General features: G+C 63.5%; 2 protein-coding genes across 2 annotated transcripts in view; both read left to right on the top strand.

Moving 5' to 3' along the window:
- The first annotated feature begins 6 nt into the window (after positions 1-6).
- Positions 7-5621, top strand: DES (desmin). Its single transcript, XM_026852739.1, has 9 exons — positions 7-633; positions 2394-2454; positions 2631-2726; positions 2815-2976; positions 3068-3193; positions 3855-4075; positions 4189-4238; positions 4500-4582; positions 4700-5621. Exons 1-9 carry the CDS (start codon positions 80-82, stop codon positions 4739-4741), a joined length of 1395 nt encoding a protein of 464 aa, XP_026708540.1. The 5' UTR covers positions 7-79; the 3' UTR covers positions 4742-5621.
- A 1042-nt stretch (positions 5622-6663) lies between these two features.
- The window catches only part of LOC113482256 (WAP, Kazal, immunoglobulin, Kunitz and NTR domain-containing protein 1-like), a 12003-nt gene continuing 2855 nt past the window's right edge, over positions 6664-15811 (top strand). Inside the window, exons 1-2 of the mRNA XM_026852740.1 lie at positions 6664-8514; positions 11072-13634. Coding sequence (XP_026708541.1) covers positions 8133-8514; positions 11072-11460 — 771 coding nt within the window. The 5' untranslated portion in view covers positions 6664-8132 and the 3' untranslated portion in view covers positions 11461-13634. The remainder of the gene's footprint in view (positions 8515-11071; positions 13635-15811) is intronic.

Below are 15811 nucleotides of genomic sequence, written 5' to 3'. Positions count from 1 at the left end.
CCTCGCCGAGCTGCCGGCCGCTCGCCAGCCCTGCTGCCTGCTCCCTGCTCCGACCTTGCCGCCCCACGCCGCCGCCACCATGAGCCAGTCCTACTCCTCCAGCCAGCGGGTCTCATCCTACCGCCGCACCTTCGGCGGTGGTTCCCCGGTCTTCTCCCGCGCCTCCTTCGGGGGCAAGGGCAGCAGCGGCAGCTCCGTCACCTCCCGTGTCTACCAGGTGTCCCGCTCCTCGGCTGTCCCCAGCCTGTCCAGCTTCCGAGCCACCCGTGTGACACCCCTGCGCTCCTACCAAAGTGCCTACCAAGGTGCCGGCGAGCTGCTGGACTTCAGCTTGGCCGATGCCATGAACCAGGAGTTCCTCCAGACCCGCACCAATGAGAAGGTGGAGCTGCAGGAGCTCAATGACCGTTTCGCCAACTACATTGAGAAAGTGCGCTTCTTGGAGCAGCAGAATGCCCTCATGGTGGCCGAGGTGAACCGCCTGAGGGGCAAAGAGCCCACCCGCGTGGCCGAGATGTATGAGGAGGAGCTGCGGGAGCTCCGGCGCCAGGTGGACCTGCTCACCAGCCAGCGGGCTCGTGTCGAGGTTGAGCGTGACAACCTGCTCGATGACCTGCAGAAACTCAAGCAGAGGTGAGGAGGGGCTCCAGCATGTCCCTGTGGGCATCTGTCTGTGCATCTCTGTCCCTAGGGATGGGTGGTGGCAGAACTCACCCTGGAAGCCCCTTAGGTGCTCACTGCTGTCCTTGTGCCCCACTCTCAGAGCCCATCATAGCCCGCTACTCTGTCCCCCTTTCCCTGTCTCCTGGGGTGGGAGAGCACCCTGGCTGTGCCTCTCTCACTGGCTGCACACGCCTGCAGGGTACTTTGTAGGGTACCAGGTCCTGGCATGGTGGCTGTAAGTTCTGGGAGAGAGAAGGGCACCTGAGACTCACTATGCCAGTGTGGGTGCTTCTTGACCCACAGTGTGGTGCAGGTGGGGCAGAACTGGCCCAGCAGTGTGGGGCAGGGCAAAGGAGATGCCCACAGCATGGGCATCTCATCAGGGCACTCCGGCTGGCCACTGCCTGCTCTTGCCAGATGCCCAGGCAGCATGCAGTGGGCAGGATGGCTCCAGCAGCAGGGGCATGCCCCATGCCCTCCCTCACAACAGGGCTGAGGCCACGGGACCCCCAGAGTTGGGATATTAGAGTGTCCCACTCCAGAGTCCCCATCCCTGCTCACACCAGGGAGGGCTGGCGAGACCATGGGTGAGCTGAGCCCTGTGGGACAGACTGATGGAAGCAGCCAGGCAGGCGGAAGCGAGGGGGAGGATGAACAGAGTGTGTGTGTGGGGGGGTTACTCCACCATCTCCGGACAAGAAGGAGGGAGGGGAGGAAGCGGCCACACTTCCGCATGCCATGGATGCTGCAGGACTGCCGTGGGTGTCCACAGTGCCCCGGAAGCAGCAGGGACTCCACAAGGATGTTGTGGGTCTGAGTGGTGCCAGGGATGGGGCTGGCACCCGGCGCGATTAGCCACAAGGGTGGCCAGGCTGAGTGACCCCCCAGGGACTGACCAGTGTAGGGGCACCAGGCAGCAGGGGCAGATACCCAGGGGGAGCCTCTTGTTCTGATGCTGGTCTGCACCTTCCCTCCTGGCCTTTGTACCCCGGGGACACTGAGTCCCCATCTCCTGGGGGTGACACAGCCTGCTGCCTCCCTCCATGACCTCAGCCCCTTCCCCAGACAGCCAGTGCTGGGGTTCTGGTGGGCCAGAGCCCCTGATGCTGAGAGGCTGGGGGTGGGGGCATGAAGAATCTCTCAATGTCAGGGGAGGAGCAGGGCCCAGAACAAACAGGTGTCAGGTTCCTGCCACCCTGTGTGCCAACACTGTCTGGGCACCTCTGCCTCCTCCCCGATGCCTTCCCCCTGACCAGCAGCCTGTGGCACTGCCCCCTCTCCTGGCACAGCCCCGCTCTCCAGCCCTGACCTTGGGCTCACACCCCAGCGGTCCCTGCTCCACACCGCTGTCCCGCAGCACCACTGAGACCCGCCTGTCCTCCTGCCCTCCCTGGGACGGCTCAGCTGGTGGCCTTTCCTTGGGGCCCTGGTGCAGAATCCTGCATCCTGTCCCGCCGGCTGCTGGCCACTCTCCCCTATAAGGGCCGGGGCAGCGCATGTGGCACCGAGCTGACCTCATGCCTTTGTGCTCTCTCCGGCGTTGACTATAATAGGGAATGGGAGGAAGAGGCCCTGGCCCCCTGCCAGCCCTCCTGCTGCCTGCTGGAATGCAGGACAATCCGCCCTCTTCCCACCGGGCCATGCTGGGCTCAGGGACAGCTCAGGGGGACATTGCCACTGGGGGACAGGGCTTCATCCAGAGCCTCCTAACCTCCCCTCTCTGCCTGCAGGCTTCAAGAGGAGATCCAGCTGAAGGAGGAGGCTGAGAACAACCTAGCTGCTTTCAGAGCTGTGAGTACCCATCCCCTCCATGCAGTGTGGGACACCCACCACCCCTTCTACCCCCATCTTCCCCTGGCAGCCCAGTCCCAGCACCAGGGCATGGCCCCAGGAATGGCTTTGCACCTTCCAGCCCCGGTGCCCTCCCCACACCCCTCACCACTATCCCTCACTCTGTGTCACCCCAGGATGTGGACGCAGCCACTCTGGCACGAATCGACCTGGAAAGACGCATTGAGTCTCTGCAGGAGGAGATCGCCTTCCTCAAGAAGGTTCACGAGGAGGTAGGTCAGGGGTGGCCTCCTTTTCCACAGGCACCCATGGAGCCAAAGGACAGAGCAGGGGCCCTAAGGTGTCACTTTGTCCCCCCAGGAAATCCGGGAGCTGCAGGCTCAGCTGCAGGAGCAGCACATTCAGGTGGAGATGGACATCTCCAAGCCTGACCTGACGGCTGCACTGCGGGACATCCGTGCTCAGTATGAGAGCATTGCTGCCAAGAACATCTCTGAGGCCGAGGAGTGGTACAAGTCCAAGGTGCAGGAGGTGGCAGGCTCTGGGCTGGCCCCAGCATGGGGGGTCCCAGACATCCCGGTGGCTGTGTCCGCTGACCCTGGTCTCTCCCCAGGTGTCTGACCTGACGCAGGCAGCCAACAAGAACAACGATGCACTGCGGCAGGCGAAACAGGAGATGATGGAGTACCGGCACCAGATCCAGTCCTACACCTGCGAGATTGATGCTCTCAAGGGCACGGTGAGCTGTGGGCAGTGGCTGCTCAGGAGCCTCTCTGGGGTGGAGGACTCTTCCCAGCTGCCTGAGTTGCTGCCGTGGGGGGACTCACACCCCAAATATGGGCTGTGAATCCCCTAGTGGCAATCTGGGCCCCTGTTTTGGCAGAGCCCCGGGGTCAAGGCACAGATTGCAAAATGTGCTCCAGCCTGGGAGGCTCCAGACAGGCGGGTGCAGGGCTCAGGGTGTCTGGTTGCAGGCTGGGAAGGTGATTGCAAACAAACAGGGCACAACAGTCCTGCTCTGGCACAGTCATGGTCACAGGAGCCAGCCAGCAGCCACCAGTTGGCAGTGCCACCCCATGGCAGCTGTCTGGTGCTCCTGCACCTCTCCGTGCCTTCCAGCTGGGGTAGGGTGTTTTTTCTGGGGGGCCTAGGCACCCAGGCAGAGTGTGATGGGGTTGCCCAGCACCTGCCCAGCTTGCTCCTGCCAGATCCTGCTGCCCAGTGCTGGGCGGACAGAGGGTGATGGCCACTCATCACGGTCCCACATCAGCTGGACCCAGCCCAGGGCTGACCACGGCTCTCCCCACATCTCCGGCTCTGCCCTAGGACCCCCCAGCATCTCCAGGTGACCCCTGGTCCCTCTGGGTCCTGCACCTTGCTGAGCCCCCCTTTTCCCCCAGAATGACTCACTGATGCGCCAGATGCGGGAGATGGAGGAGCGCTTTGCCGGGGAGGCCGGTGGCTACCAGGACACCATTGCTCGGCTGGAGGAGGAGATCCGGCACCTGAAGGATGAGATGGCCCGGCACCTGCGCGAGTACCAGGACCTGCTCAATGTCAAGATGGCCCTGGACGTGGAGATTGCCACGTACCGCAAGCTGCTGGAGGGCGAGGAGAACCGGTGAGCAGTGGAGGGGCAGGACAAGGTTGGGGGACCAGAAGAGCCAGCTTTTTTTGGGGGCTCTCACCCCATGAGCTGGCTGGTGCTGAGCTCGCCCTTCTGTGTCCCCACAGGATCAGCATTCCCATGCACCAGACCTTCGCCTCTGCACTCAATTTCCGAGGTGAGAATAGCCCTGTGAGGAAGACGACCTGGGAAGAGACCATGGGGGTCCCTAATGTGGGGGCAAATCTCCCTCCTGGGGGGCTGCAGCCAGGCTGGCAGATTGGGAACCCACAGGTGTCACACTGAGCCCCTGGTGTGGAGGCACTTGGTTGGGTGTTGTCATGAGCTGAGGGGGGGTTCAGCCAGAGCTCCTGAAGCCCCGCAGTGGTCCCAGCCCCTCGTCCCCATGGTCCCATCCCCTGTGTCCTCCTGACCACAGAGACCAGCCCAGAGCAGCGCGGCTCCGAGGTGCACACCAAAAAGACCGTGATGATCAAAACCATTGAAACCCGCGATGGGGAGGTGAGTGCAGAGTGGCACCGGAGGAGGGTGGTGAGGGCTGAGCATGGTGCCTGCCCCTGTGATCGGGGCTCTAGCGGTGGCATGGTATGGCGTCTCACGGTGCCTCTCTCCCTGCAGGTGGTGAGCGAGGCGACCCAGCAGCAGCATGAAGTGCTGTAGAGGAGGCTGCTCCAGCAGCCCGCTGGCACCTTCTGTCCCTGCCTCCGTCCTGTCGCCAAGCCCCCTCCTGCCCCCACCTCGGCCCCCAGTGCTCCCCCGGCACTGCCTGAGGGGTCCCCCCATGCAGCCGCCTCTGGGCCCCCTGCACCCCCGGGGCTCTCTCCTTTGGCTTCAAAAGGCTTGCTCTGCTTTCGCAGCTTCATAGCGGCAATGCCAGTGTCAGGATCAGGCCTGGGCTGGGGTGGCGGCGGGGCAGGGGGATGAGGGGACAGGCAGGAGGGGCTGGGGGAGCAGGTGGTGGGCTAGGCCAGCCCTGGAGAGCTGGACGGTCCCAGCAGCGGGTTCTGGATCCCCCCTCAGCCCCCTCCCCGCACTGGACACAGGCTCAGGGTTCATCCCGCAGGAAAGGGCACCCATCCTCCCCGAAGCTGACACTTCTCTGGGTGCATGGCGGTGATCCTGGGGGTGGGGAGAACCGGGGTCCGGGCCGAGCCCCCTGTTCTCCACCTGGCTTGGAGCCAGGGTGCTCCCGACTTGCGTCCCTGCCCCAGCCCGGGGGAGCTGGGGCCCTGTGCTCCCCCGAGCCCCAGAGGCAGCTCCATGGGGCAGAGGGGGGCAGCACCTGCCCCTTGCATCGCAGGGACCCCCAGCAGCAGGAGGCTGCACGGGGCCTGGCTCGTGAGCCAAGAGGGTACCCGTAGGTGGACACAGGAGAGAGGAGGAGTGAGTGAGTGGGAGAGAGGGGGGAGAGAAGGAGACGAGCCGGAGAGAGGCCCGGGGGCCAGGGCAGTCGCCCCTACCCCTCGCCCCACTGCACCCCCACCCCACCGCGTCTACGTGACTCTTCAGGCGGCTGAAATAAACAGCGGAGCATCACCCCTTCCTCCCAGTGCATCTCTGGGGCAGGGATGGGATAGGGTGGTGGGGAGGCAACATATGGGGGGGGGGGTATCACACAGGCCCCAAGGGCTGGGGTGAATGGGGAACCCAGCATCCCCCCCGAGTCATCTCTTCCCTTGGCTGCTGGTGTATCCCTCACACTGAAGGTGCCCCAGAGCACTCTGCTGCCTATGGATGTGGGTTTCCCCACCAGGTGGGGGAGCCCTGCTGGGGCTGGGGGTTGTGGCAGGTGAGCCCTGAGCAGGTTTGGAGGGGCTCTGGGTGACTGTTCCCTGTCACCCCCATACACCCATGGCCCAGTGTCTCAGCCCCACAGGCGCCCCCTTTTTGCCCTCACTTGGGCCAGCCCTACCCGAGACCCACACCTGACTGGGACCTCTCTAAACTCCCCCTCATCCACACCAACCTGCAAGCCAAGCCCCCCGTCATCCCAAATCTACCTCTTCTCTGGCACTCTGCAGGCATCAGCCCTACCCCTCCATGCCTGTCCCCACCCTAATCTCAACCTCCAGCCTCACCTGCCCACTTCAACCACTTCTCCCCAACTCATGTGCTACCACTCCCTGTGGTCAGGGTGTGGGGGTCTTGGCTTTGTCTCCTTCATCCCAGCAATAGGGGATGCAGCAGGGGAACCCAGAGTCGAGCATCCCACAGGGAAGAGAGATTCAGGGTTGCTCTGTCCCGGGGAGGCGTTGGAGGGTCTGCACCCCCTGTCAGGCAGCAGAGCCCTGGGAGGGCAGTGGGCTTGGCAGGGGATGCAGCTTTAGAGACAAGGCAGATTCTGCTGCCAGCGGTGGGATGGGGCTGGGGGTTCCCTGTTGGAGAAGTCAGCGCGGTGAACGCCAATTTTCACTGCGGGGCCGCCCAGTGCTGGGAGAGGGGGGGTGTCAAATCTCAAGGGCTGTCTCCAGCAGGTGGCCCTGTGACATCAAAGACGGTCCCCAGGGCTGCCCTGGGGAGGGACGACACCTCCCTCCCTGCCCGGCCCAGGCTGGGGCTGGGGGGGGACAGGCAAGGGACAGAGCAGCCCTTTGCCCACAGGGCAGCGCAGGCAGGGAAGAGCTCTCCAAACCTCTCGCAGGCGTCTCCTCCAGCCCCCAGAGACCCTGGGGCTTGCCCCGCTGCTCTGCAGCCAGGCTATGAGTCTAGCAGGGCATCCCTCTCCGGCGTGCCCCAAGCCAGGGGGATCCTGGGATCTTCTCCTCGCCTGTGACGCTACGCTGATGCTGGCACCTTCAGGTTGGTGACAACGGGCTGCGCCAAAGCTGACAGGGCTGGGCTGCAGCCGGGAAGCAGTGTGCCCTGTGTCACTTGTGTCCTGCTCACCCAGATTTACAGCCCCCGGAGAGGGCGGCCAGGGCCAGGTGCCGAGATGTGTGCCATCGCACCAGGAGCTGGGGAAGCCCTGCCTTGCCCGGGGGTGGCAAGGCAGCGTGTGGCACAGGCAGTCCCTGATCACTCGCTGCCTGGGGCACAGCATGTGGGAGCTGGCATGGGGCATCCCAAACCCAAAAGCAGGCTGCTCCTGCTCCAAGCAGGGCTTGAATGGGGGCCTGTCCGGGACCCACACTACCCAGGGCAGCAAGGCAGGGGTCAGTGACAGAAATGGGGTTTCTCTCAATGATGGATTTGGGGTGAGCAAGGATACAGGGATCCCTGACTCTGCTGCCTGCTGGGGATGGGGCAAAGGGGCCCTGCAGGGCTGGCTCCTGCCCGGGGTCTCACATTGCAGGAAGCATGACGGTGTCCTTTCTCTCCACATGCCACCAGGGTCCCTCTGTCCTAATCCGGTGACACCGTCGGAGAAGGGGAAGGGGGGGAGGAAGGCTGGGTCTCCCCTGAGCCTCACTGCTAATATGGAAAGGCGCTGGCCCCTTTCTATCTTTGCAAGTGGAGCTGGGCTGCAGGGCCGGGGTGGCAGGCGCGGAGAGGGGGAGCCCGGCCAAGGAATGTGACATATCAGAGGCAGCTGCCACTTCGGGAGAGGGGGCAGAGGGAGCGCAGCTCACCAGGGGCTGCGCGGGACGGGACGGGTGAGGGGGGGGACGCCACGGCCCCAGCGCTGGGTCGGCTCAGCAAGCAGCCGACACCCGTGGGACTCACACCCAGGCCGCCGGAGAAGCAGGTGCCGAGGCGCTGGGCGGGCTTGGGGTCGCAGCGGAGCATGGGGTGTGGGTGCTGCGCTTCACCGGGTGCTCGGTGAGTGGTAGCTCGGCAAGCAGCAACCCGAGTGCCCGCCTAAAAATAGCCCCTCACTTGCCCACTGCGCTGCGACCTTCGGGGCTGCAGCCGGTGGGGTGGGGGCACCGAACCGGACGGCACCTGGGCCAGGGGGCCGCCTCTGCCCCAGCACCCCTGGCAGGCACCCAGCACCCCCAAGCTGCAGGCAGGAGGAGAAGAGGAGCACAGCGCTGCTGGCTCAGGTTGACGGGGGTCTCGGGCGTGGGCAGGGGATCTGTAGACCACGCATCGAGCACAGGGACGTGGCAGCATGAGTAGGGCCAGTGGGGAGCCTCGGGCAGCCCCGCCGAGCCCCGGCATCCCCCCAAAGCGTGCCAAGGTCACAGCAGAGCCGGGAGCACCTGAGGAGGGCCCGGCTCGCCCAGCGGCACCGTTTTTTGCACGGAAGCTGAAGAATGCGGCAATCGGCACCGGCTGTGACATCCGGCTGCGGGTGGTGGTGGTGGGCAACCCCCGGCCCAGCCTCCGCTGGTACCGAAATGAGGAGCTGCTGGCCCCATGCGAGGAGGAGTATGGCACCCTCTGGATCCGGGACAGCAAGAAGGAGGATGCCGGCGTGTATACCTGCATCGCCGAGAATGAGCGGGGAGAGGCCATGACCAGCGCTGTGCTGGCCATCATTGACATGGAAGGTAAGGGTGGTGTGGCCACTGCCACGGCTGTGCTGGCACAGCCGTGGGCACGGGTTTGCCGAGGTTGGCAGCGATGCTTTGCAGGCTCCCACCACATGCCCAGAACAAGCTGGGCTGGGCTCGCTGCAGGCTGGGGTGCCTGGTGCCGGCAGCACCGGGGCAGTTCTCTGGCCTGGAGCGAGCATGTGGCTGCAGTACCCGCTGCCAGGCCAGGCAGGGTGCCAGGGCCCAGCATGGAGGTGTCAGGAGCATGTGATGCCAAGCCTGCTCGGGGCAGGAAGAGAGAGAGAGATGTTGCTCGGGTGCATGGCACTGGTGGTGCCACCCTCTGCAGCACTGACACGGTCCCCGGTACACCACAATGCCCCTGCACAAGCCACCCCCGTGCACTGGCTGCCCATGGGCAGAGCTGCCTGTGGCATCGCCATCACAGCTGTACCAGACACTGGGGCTGCACTGGAAGAACTGGGACCCTCCATGGGGAGGAGCCTAACATTGCAGGGGGTGGGGCTGCCGAGTGGGTGGAGCCTATGTCCTGCAGTGGGTGTGGCCTGATGGTTTATTTGCCCAGAGCCCTGTGGCAGCCCCTTTGCTCATCCTCCCTGGATGCAGCAGATGAATGTGCTCCTCTGGCATACAGAGAGTGCATGGGGGCTGCTGTGGGCCCTTCCATGGGTGGGTCTCACCCTGCACAGTGTCCAGGCAGGTGTGGGGCTCAGTCCTCTGTGCCCCAGGATGGATGCCACCTCCCAGGGGCACTGCAGGGAGCTTGTGGTGCTGGCTGGTGGCACCGCTCTGAGATGCGAGCTGCGCTGTCTACATGGGGACAGTGAGGGTTGGGAGTGAGGGAGGTGGTGCTGAGCCCCGAGGCTCCAGGGAAGGAGCTGCTTCAGCGGCTTGGCAGCACAGTAGGTGTGCTGGAGATGCTGCACCTTGGAGGGGGAGCTGGTGGCAGTGGGGGACAGAAGGAACCTTCGTAGTGCTGAGGGGGGGCAATGGAGGAAGAGGAGTTGCTCTGTGTGAGGTTGAAGGCTGGAGGAGCATTGTTTGGAGGATGGAGGAAGGTTTACGTGCTGGTCATATGTCTGGTGGGGCCAGGGAGAGCAGAGGAGTGTGCAGGAGGGGTCCTGCCCTGCTGTGGGTCTGTGCAGGGTCACTGTGCATCGCACCTTTGGGGACCGTGCCACTGTGCAGTTGGATGCATAATGCTGTGTTTGCAGAGAGTGGGAGACATACACTGCCCCGGGGGGTGGGAGCAGCCTGGGGGCTGAGGTGGGGGTGTGTGTGTGTCACCCTGCTCTCACACTGCGGTGTGCAGCTGCACCTCTCCAGGCACTGCCGGCCCAGGCCCCCCTGCCTCTGCCCAGCAGCGCAGCACCTGATTTCCCCAGGTGCCCGTTCCCGTTGTGCTGACGCACTTGTCCCTGCTCCCGATTCTCAGCCACTGGCCCTTACCACTGCCTTTCTGGAGCAGCTGAGGGAGGGATGGAGCAGCCAGGATTGCTTAATGCCTGGGGTGAATGTCACCCTGCCCCAGGTGCTTAGCTGTGGGTGCACTGCCATTGAGCAAACAGCCACCCAAAAAGTAGGCCCCAGGGCAGAGGTGCCTCTGGAGCTGCGAAGGCTCTGGGTCACTGGGTGAGGAGCATGGCAGCCCCTGATGTGGCTTTTCCTCTGCTCTGAGGCCAAATGGACTCTGCAGTGTGCTACAATGGTGACCAGGGAGCACCATGTCCTGCTGGGTGCTGGAGATGCGTGCTGGTGTGGAGATTATGAGATGTGGTGGGGGATCCAGCCCATCTGCCTGGCCCCATTGCAGGGCGCTGGCACTCAGCGTGTTGTTCCCCCGAGGCCATTTTCTCCATGCCAGCAGCCGAGCGGTGAGGTGGGTCATCATGTGAAATGGAGGAGCCGTGCCACCGCTCTGCACCCGCCTGCCCTGACACCCTGCCAGGATGTGCACTGTGACTTGCCAGCCTCCAGCATGGAGGCCCTGGCTGCTCAGGGGCTCCCCACACTCCTTGAGGAGATGCAGCTCTCCAGGGACTGTGAAGTTCCACCGGTCGCTGTGCTGTCCCTGTGCTGGGCAGGGACACGCCATCCTTGTTCCCTGGGGGGCCCTGTGAGCTGTGTCATCAGCCAGTTATGGGTCATGAGGGATGTGTGCAAGGTCCCTGGGCTGGATGAGGTCTTTTTCTGGGTTCAGGGACTCGACCCCCCATGTTTGGAGGTATTGAGGTGCCCTTGCTCTATTTGCCTCTGCTGGGTTGTGGTCTCCAGTGGGCACAGGGCCTGGTCCTCCACCTTCTCTTCACAGCATGTGGGCCAGGCTGTAGCTCTCTATGGTGCCTGCATCAGCCCTCCAAGGTGGCTCAGGTCACTGCTGGTGGGGTGGGGGGGCTTTGTGCTGCCCAGCTCCGTGCTCGGCCCAGTCAGCTCCTCCTGCACCAGCTCAGCATTCCCCCTTGCTCGCACAAGCCCGATTTAGCTCCTCTAATCCCTTGCCCTGAATCTGTCGCTCCACCCCACTAATGATTTTCTCCTGCTCTTCTCCCAGGTCACCCGACCGTGTCAGTCCCAGCGTGGGGAGCACACGCGTGGGGCTGGCTGAGCAGTCAGGCACAGGGTTTCCTAAGGGCACACCATCACCTCTGTGTCACACCACTCACACCATGTCACACCATCCTTGCCATTGCACAGCGCTCTGCCCCTCTCCTGCTGCAGTTACTCCTTGTACCCTGGCTCCATGGATGCAGGTGGGGTGCACTGGCCCTTCTCACAGCAGCATTAGGCTGGTCCAAGGACTTCCCAGGTCCATCCAGGGACCCTCCAGACCCTTCCTGCCAGCCCCGGTTCCCACCATGGCTCCATCGTCCCCAGGCTTGCTACAGCCTGTATAACCTCTCAGCTGCATCTCCTGAATTTTTTCCCCATAAACTGGATTAAATCACCTCCTAAGAACCTGAGCTAATCTCCTAGAGCCCAGCCCTCCCTCACCGTGCCAGGGTTGCCTGATCCTCCCCATCAGGGCTGCCTCTTGTTTCAAGGTTAGATGTGTCTGTCTTGGGCTCTCAGCACAGGGTCTTGCTCCACTTGCCTCCACCTGCACTCAGCAATCAAACCGCCTTGGAACCTTTCCTCTGCCCAGGGAACAGCCTGCACCCTCCTGGATTTGGAAGGCGGCAGGAGCTGCCTGTGCATGGTAGCCCTGCATGGCCCTTTCCCATCCAGCCCAGAGTTACAGTGGGGCAACGTGGGCATGCATTTATGGCTGGTGGTGCACGGCAATGGCACCCCAGTGGGGATGGCTGTGCTGACAATGTCCTTGGTGGCTCAGCACCTCTGGCCATTTATCTGAGTGCCTAATTTTAGTCCCTTAATTTGCAGTGCTGTGCCCATGTTTAATGCCAACTGCCCCTTCCCTCTGGAGCCCCTGCCAGCCCTGCTCAGGGACCGAACAGGACCTAAAACCTCCCTTTGTCATCTCCCCCCTCCCATGGGACTCTCTTGGGCTGCCTCAGTTTCCCCTTGCTCTCCATGGCACAGGGCACAGCAGCAGCTCAGAGGAGCTCAGGATGCAGCAAGGCTCCAGTGCAGGCTGCCGTACCCCACCGTGGGGTGGGCACCATGCCCAGCTGTGCCAGCGCAGGGGCTGCCTCTTCAGAGCTGCTTGGCTGCTGCCACCCCGGGTGCTGGTCTCAGCCAGTGCAGGGACAGGTCCCCAGGGCTGAGCACTGTGGGGGGACAGGGCTGGACGTGGACTTCAGGATGCCCGCAGGCAGCGGGGCGGGCAGGTGGGCTGGCCGTGTGGCTGCTGGTCCCTGAGAACTGCCACATGCCCTGGGGCTGTGCCCACTGCCTGGGTCCAGGGGTGGCACCAGGACCAGCCCATGGGCAGCTGCCAGAGACGTGGGCTCCCAGCTCTGCCCCCAGCCACCTGGGCAGGGGGCTGGCGCGGCGGCCACGCATGCTAGGTCCCCGTCCCGGGGTGCTGCGGACTGGGAGGGCTGCTCCCCAGCGAGCAGTGTGGCTGGTGCAGCTGTCCAGTCAGTCACCTCCACCCCTGCCCTCTCGCCCGCTGCCGGGGGGTTATTTTTGCTGAGGAATGTGCCGTCCTCTCGGATTCTGGCAGGCTGGAGGGCTTGTGTTACAGGCAAGAGGCCGAGACCCGGGCCTGTGGGCGGGTAAATATAGCACTGCCGCTCAGGGCTTCGTGATGGGATGACGGTCTCTTCCTCCTCCCAAGGCTGCCCAGTGCTCCATGTGCCCCTCCTGTCTCCTGACACCAAGTTGCTAGCTTGTGCCCTAGCATGGTGGCACTGGGAAGGGGCTAGCTGCTTCTACCTTGCTGCCTGCACTCCTGCCTCCTTCCCCCCCTGCCCTCTGCATGCAGTCCCTCAGCCCCAGGCAGGGGAGATGCCAGAAGCGGGGCTGGCAGGCTGGGACAAAATGCCTCTTGCCACCCTGCTTCATGCCCAGGCACCCAGAGCCAAGGTCATATTGCTGTTCTGTGTCCCTGCGTCCTCCGCCTGCAGTGGGCACCATGTGCTTGGGCATCCTTCTAGTGGCAGCAAGGGGAGGCGATGCAGGGGAGGGTATTTGGGGTGTCCCTAGCCCTTGGGAGAGGGGTCACAGCACAGCATTGCTCTTCCCCAGGGCCAGAAAAGCACGGCAGTGCTGTCCTGCCCCATGACAAGGGCCATCCCGCTGCATTTATTTCCCACTGGGGATGATCTGTAACTCCCCAGGCTCCCAGAACATCCCTACCTCCCGCCGACAGTCCCCAGCAGCATCAGGAATCAAAAACACATGAAAGATTCATGCCCAGACCTCCTCCTACCCGAGACGCTGCATGGACCCACTGCCATCAATTATTCAAGCCCTGAGACAAGGGGGCTGGTGGATGGGGCCAGGTGGCTGGTGCTCAGCCAGTGCTGCGGTTGCAGGGGCAGGATCCGTGCAGAGCTGCTGGGGAAGCCCAGCAAGGTGTGGGGAGCTGTGGATCAGAGCAGTGACATTAATGCTGCATTTTGTGCAAGCGCTGCTACCTGCTTTGCTCGGGGCTGGTGTGTGTCCAGCAGGCGAAGCTGGAGATGGGTGGCAAAGGGGCCACCTGCAGGGTGTCTGGCTTTACCCTTGCAGGGGATATTGCAGGTGCTGCTGCCTCTGGAAAAGACTTTCAGGCCCCACAGCAGGGACGGCCCCTCAAAGGTGACCCAGCTGCTCCCGGAGTTGCAGCACCTCTGGGGCAGCCCAGAGCCACTCCTGGGATGGCCAAGGAGCAGAGCCACAGTCACAGAGAAGGGCTGTGTGCCTGGACAGCTGCGAGCCATGGCCAATGGGGCAGCAGATGTGGCAGATGGAGAATACAGAAATGACTGCATTTCGGCTGGGCACATGTGGTCCCTCCCTGGGGCTGTCCCTGCGGGTGCTGTGGTGGCAGCACCCTTGCTCTGGCACCATCATGTGCCAAGCCCAAGCCTTGGTGCTCCTTCCCAGCATCCCTGACCAGGTGGTTTTTTTTCCACTTGAGTCTGAAAAAAAGGCACAGGCTATGCAGATCTGTGGCAGGACCACAGTCATGCACAGCCTGGGTGAGAGCACCTGGCAGGGAGACCCGGGGTGCAGGGACCTTGGCAGACTTGAGCTCCACAGCCCAGCCCTGACTCAGGGGTACCCACCTCTTTCCCCACACAGGGCTGGGGGCCCCCAGAAAAGTGCTCTGGCTTTGACAGGAGATTCCCTTACTGCCAGCTCTGGCATTCGTGGAACTCGCCTGACGTGCAGGGTCTCCACGGAAACCCCGCAGCATCACTCGAATTGTGGGACTGTCAGAAATGTTGTATAAACAGCTCCTTTTGTACTGGGTAATTTGCAAGTTATTATGGAGCCATGAAAAGCCTCACGTTGGGAGTCATGGGCTGGGAAGGGAAGTGCAGAAAAGCTGCCGGAGCTGCCAAGCACCATGGGGAGCGTGATGCCTGTGTGCAGCCCCACGTGGGGTGGCCGGCTCCCCAGGGGACAGGTGAGCAGCATGGGGACAAGTGCTGGATGTGGAGGCCTCCAGCAGTGTCTCCATGGATGCTGTGCAGTGGGAGGGAGAAGCGCAGCCAGCCAGTGGGGCTGGGACCTTGGCAGCCTCTGCAGGAGCCTGGAAAGGGGACTGATGGGTGCTGTGGGGCTCAACGGCTTGGTGAACTGGTGATGCAGGACACCAAGAGCTGGGGAAGGTGCAGCAGGCAGGAAAGGCCCTGCTGAGGCTGTGGGGCTGGGACTGCCCTCCTGGCTTATTTGCAGTGACACCCAGGGAACAGGGGCAGGCTGGCAGAGCTGGGGACACTTGGCTGGGGAAGGTGTGCTGGAGTTATGCTAGCACTCCGGGAGCACTAACAGGTCTTAATGGCCTTGACCAGCCTCACCAGGGTCCCCCACCCACAACTTCTGCCCATACCCTAGGAGCCCCATCGCAGCTTGGTCCCGGGCACCCAGTCCTGCCCTGAGCTGTGCCATGGGGCCTCACCCCAGCATGAGGGGAGGTCTCGTGTGTGTCACGCGTGCTTGTGCCCCACCAGCCACAAAGCCCAAGGCTGATCAGTCCAGCCCTGCCATCCCACATGAGTCCCCAGGCACCCAGGGGGCAGGGTGCAAGGTCTGTCTTAGGGCCCTGGGTGCCTGGGGCTGGAGGCTGTGTGGTTTGCCAAGGGGGCTCATGCTGTGGCGTGAACAGTTCTGGGCCAGAGGGGTTGCTGTGAAAAACTGTGCCTGCATTAGCTCTCGTTCATGTGCAGGTGGGTCAGCAGCGCTGAGACCCACACCTGTGTCTCGGTAAGGGGACCTTTCTGCCTCGCTGGTGGCTGGAGGATGTGGGGGACTGAGTGGAGGCTGGCAGAGTGCTGGTGAGCCTGGATCCTCGCTGAGCAGTGCCATGGCACACCGTGGCTGTGCTGCTGCTGCAGGGTTGTGGCAGAAGAATTGCCCTGTCTGGGGGCTCTGTGGGGGCAGTCGCTGGTGTGGTGCGGTGTGTTATTATTGTCCCTGTCGGGGTGTGTGTGGAGCCGCGGTGGTGGGCTGTGCCCCGCGGTGCTGAGCACAGGAGGGAAGAGCAGCCCCTGCCCAGGGAGGCGGGGCAGGGTGGACCGATGGCAGGGGACAGTGGTCCAGCCGCATTGCTGGGCAGGGGGCTGGCATCCCTGGGTGCTCTGGAGCCAAAGCCACCGTGGAGGAGGACGTGTGCCCGCCCCAGTCGCGCCCACTCCCCCCCCCCTCCCCGCCCCGCGGCTGCCCTCGCCCCCCGCCA

The sequence above is a fragment of the Athene cunicularia genome, assembly GCF_003259725.1.
Source record: "Athene cunicularia isolate RWA chromosome 7 unlocalized genomic scaffold, athCun1 chr7_part1, whole genome shotgun sequence".
Lineage (NCBI taxonomy): Eukaryota > Metazoa > Chordata > Aves > Strigiformes > Strigidae > Athene > Athene cunicularia.
This window is presented reverse-complemented; position numbering and strand designations above follow the sequence as displayed.